The sequence below is a fragment of the Propithecus coquereli genome, unplaced genomic scaffold (assembly GCF_000956105.1).
Source record: "Propithecus coquereli isolate 6110/MARCELLA unplaced genomic scaffold, Pcoq_1.0 Scaffold11, whole genome shotgun sequence".
Classification (NCBI taxonomy): domain Eukaryota; kingdom Metazoa; phylum Chordata; class Mammalia; order Primates; family Indriidae; genus Propithecus; species Propithecus coquereli.
Window position 1 is genome coordinate 12,399,657 of NW_012134969.1, and position 3,345 is coordinate 12,403,001.

The 3,345-nt window shown below is 38.2% G+C and overlaps 1 protein-coding gene across 1 annotated transcript in view; it reads left to right on the top strand.

Moving 5' to 3' along the window:
* MED4 (mediator complex subunit 4) overlaps positions 1 to 3,345 on the top strand; it is an 18,351-nt gene that overhangs the window by 2,982 nt on the left and 12,024 nt on the right. Inside the window, exon 2 of the mRNA XM_012648496.1 lies at positions 1,394 to 1,466. Within this exon, the coding sequence (XP_012503950.1) occupies positions 1,394 to 1,466 (73 nt within the window). The remainder of the gene's footprint in view (positions 1 to 1,393; positions 1,467 to 3,345) is intronic.

Sequence of the window (3,345 nt, forward strand, 5' to 3'; positions counted from 1 at the left end):
CCATATTTGATTTTTTCCTTCATTACTGAGTATAGCATTTCCTGTTTGAAACGTATTTACCCACTGAAGTAGTGGATCATCATTTACATTTTCCTCAAGAACCTCAGGGTTTCCGAAGCCACCTTCAGCTTTCCAGTTGCACATGATCAGTTGAGGTGCTGAATTCTCTTTTGCCTCCTCTAAAAGAAGCTGTAGTTCTGTTATCCTTTCTCCAGGAGTACCAAAAAGACTTTGATTTCTTATTAATTTGTAATCTTCCTTACTGAATCTACAGACAGATTGGTGATAGGACTCTTCTTCCTTGAGGGGTTCTGCAATCAGTATTAATGACCATTGTCTTGGAAGTTCGTTTTTCTTTGATTTTCTCATGACTTATCTGCCATGTTGTTTGTTCATCTCTAAAGAAAGAGTGAGTGACAGTAGGTAAGTGAAAAATGTACCTCTTTTATGATCCTGGAGATGGTGGTGATAGTGCAAGAGATGTTACTTTCTGGTTTGCCACCTAAGGCTCATGGGAACTCTTCTACAGAATGAAGCTGCTCCAGGGTGATTGGCTTTCAGGAAAGTCCCATTGTGTGCTCACTCTCAGACTTAGTTACAGGTCTTGACTCTGATCTGTGGAGTTTGTCATTAGCCTCTGAATGAAATTTGTGCATGGTTTGCATTTTATGAAAAATAAGAAAATCTTCTCACTAATGAACCTTATGTATTTTTATGTTGAGCCTCTTGACTTTAGAAACTAGCAGATTTGAAACTTAGGATATATTTTTACTGTTACCCTGATTATATAGCCTTTCAATATATTTATTACTTTGTAAAATGGAATGGAATGAAATAGGCTTTGGAGGAAATTAAAAAAATAGAAACACAGATCGTAGTTTAAAAGTTTTTTAAACCTGTTTATAACTCAGAACTCTCTGTTCCACAGAAGCCATGTTGATAGGAGTCTGGAGGCTTCTACACCATCCTGTTAATTCTTTTTACCTGAAGTGTACTACCACCTAATGATATAGGCTCTAAGCCCTATGTACATTGTATTTCTTTGGGGAAATGTGACTGGATCCTAATGTGGTATGCCAGGAATGCATTTTCTTCCTCTGTAGCAGGACTGGGCACAGGGGCCCTTCAGCCTCTTTTTGCCATTGGGAAGGACAGAAGTTTCCGTTCTGACCTTGATGGTTAAGAACATCACTAAGCCTTAGAGACATCTACTTCCCCTGTACTCCTGTACCTAAGGCAAATCCATGTAAAGCTTTCTGTGGATTACACTCCCAGATTTGTAAGAAAAACAAAAGATTCATTCTGTATCTCTTACCATAGCCCCACTGCAGTCACCACCACACTCTCCCCACCTGAAACCAGCTTTTTTTTTTTTTCTATGCCTTCACCCAAGGAATGAAACCAGCTTTTTACGTAGACCAGAAGTTCTTGACTGTCTATGTGTCGTCTATGGAGTACCGAAAAAGGTTCATGTGATGTGCTGTTTTCATATAGTGTCGATTTAATCCGTCACCAAGTCCTGATAGCTCTACCTCCAAAAGATATCCTAAATCTTTCCATGTTTCTCCCATTATCATTACTAAATCCTGGAGACTGGGACCTTGTCAAAGTCAATGTCATCTTCTGCCTGGAACACTACAAAAAAACACCTATTTCCTGTTCTGGTGCTCTTACAGTGTATTCACCAAATAGCTCAGTAGTTATTTAGAAATGTAAATCAGGTCATGTCGCTTCCTGTTTAAAATGACCCAGTGGCTTCTCATTGGACTTAGAATGAAACACTAATCCTTTATCATGACTATAAGGCCCTATGTAATCTGACCCCTACCTGCCTACCTTTATCCTCCCTTTGCATCCCTCTCCCAGTGCTGACAGTGCTCTAGCTATACCGCCTCAAACCTGTCTTTGGGTCAGTGAACTAGCTGTGTCTTCTGCCGAGCATTCTTTCCTCCCAGAATTTTGTGGCTGGCCTCTCTCATTTAATTTGTGTCTTACCTCAGAGATGTGCCCTTAGAAAGAACTTCCCTGACTACTCAATTTAATAGCCATCCATCCCACCTCCCTTCCCAACCCTTAATACTCTGGGTATTGTATTCATTCATTCATCCATCCATCCATCCATCCATCCATCCATCCCCTTGGGACTCACATGCAGTGAATACTCTGGGTATTTTATTTCTTCTCTTAGTTATTCTTATCTCCTGTATTAGAATTTAAGTGCCAGTGTTCACTTTTATAACCCAAGTATCTAGAAAACACCTGGCACATAATAGGCACTCAGTAAATATTTGGTGAATGAAGACTTTGTGTTCTTATATGCACTTTTCCATTAATTAATTAATTCATACATAATGGTATGGGAAAGTGTAGTGGGGAAGGTTAGGTCCAATTAGCATCATCCAGAAAAATGGTATGAGGCTAGCAGGAGGGAAAGTGGAAATATAAAGGTAAAAATAACCTGGTAGCTAGTGAGAAGATACTAACACTTGGTCTGATTAGAGCAGTGTCAGGTATTATGTTGTGAAGCTGCCCCCTCCTGCATTACTTCTGAAACATCCATCTATCAACAAGTTCAGAACTAATATATAAATATTACCTGCTGTACATTTTTCCTGATGCGATGCTAATTTTCATATAGGAAAATTGACATATCTATTAAATGAGCATTCTAGAAGGATAGAATTTTACTATGTGTAAGAATCCTTCTTAGCTGATAGATGTTTAATTTAAAACTTCAGTTAAAGTGGAGGGTCATTAAAAAATGATCCATGCCTCCCTTAATTGCTTTATTTTACCTTAAAACATAAACTTAGTTCATTCACTAATCGTTTCACGTAAGACAAAGGTCAGGAAGCTTTTTCTTTAAAGGGCCAGATAGTAAATATTTTTGGTTTTGTAGGCCATATCGTTTCTGCTGCAACTACTAACCTCTGCCCTTGTAGTGGAAAAGCAGCCATATACAATATCTAAATTGATGGGCATGATTGTCTTCCAAGAAAACATTATTTACAAAAACTTGCATATGTGCTGGCTTTGGCCTGCAGACTCCTGACGTAGTTTTCCTTGCATAAATCACTCGTAATGCATTGTCTACAGTTTCTAGTTTGATTTCTAAATCAAATCAAAACGAGAACTTACCCTCTCATCAAGCAGTCTTAGGGCAGACTCTTCCTGAGTTGTTATGACTTTTCCCTGGTTGTTTATGTGATAGTTGTCCTTTGCAAACCTCTATTGAATCTTTCCAAGCATTTGGCTTAGGTTTTTATAGAAAGAACTTTATTCACAGTCATATTTCATGGATATGTATGTAATGGACATTTATATAATTACAATGATAATTAAAAC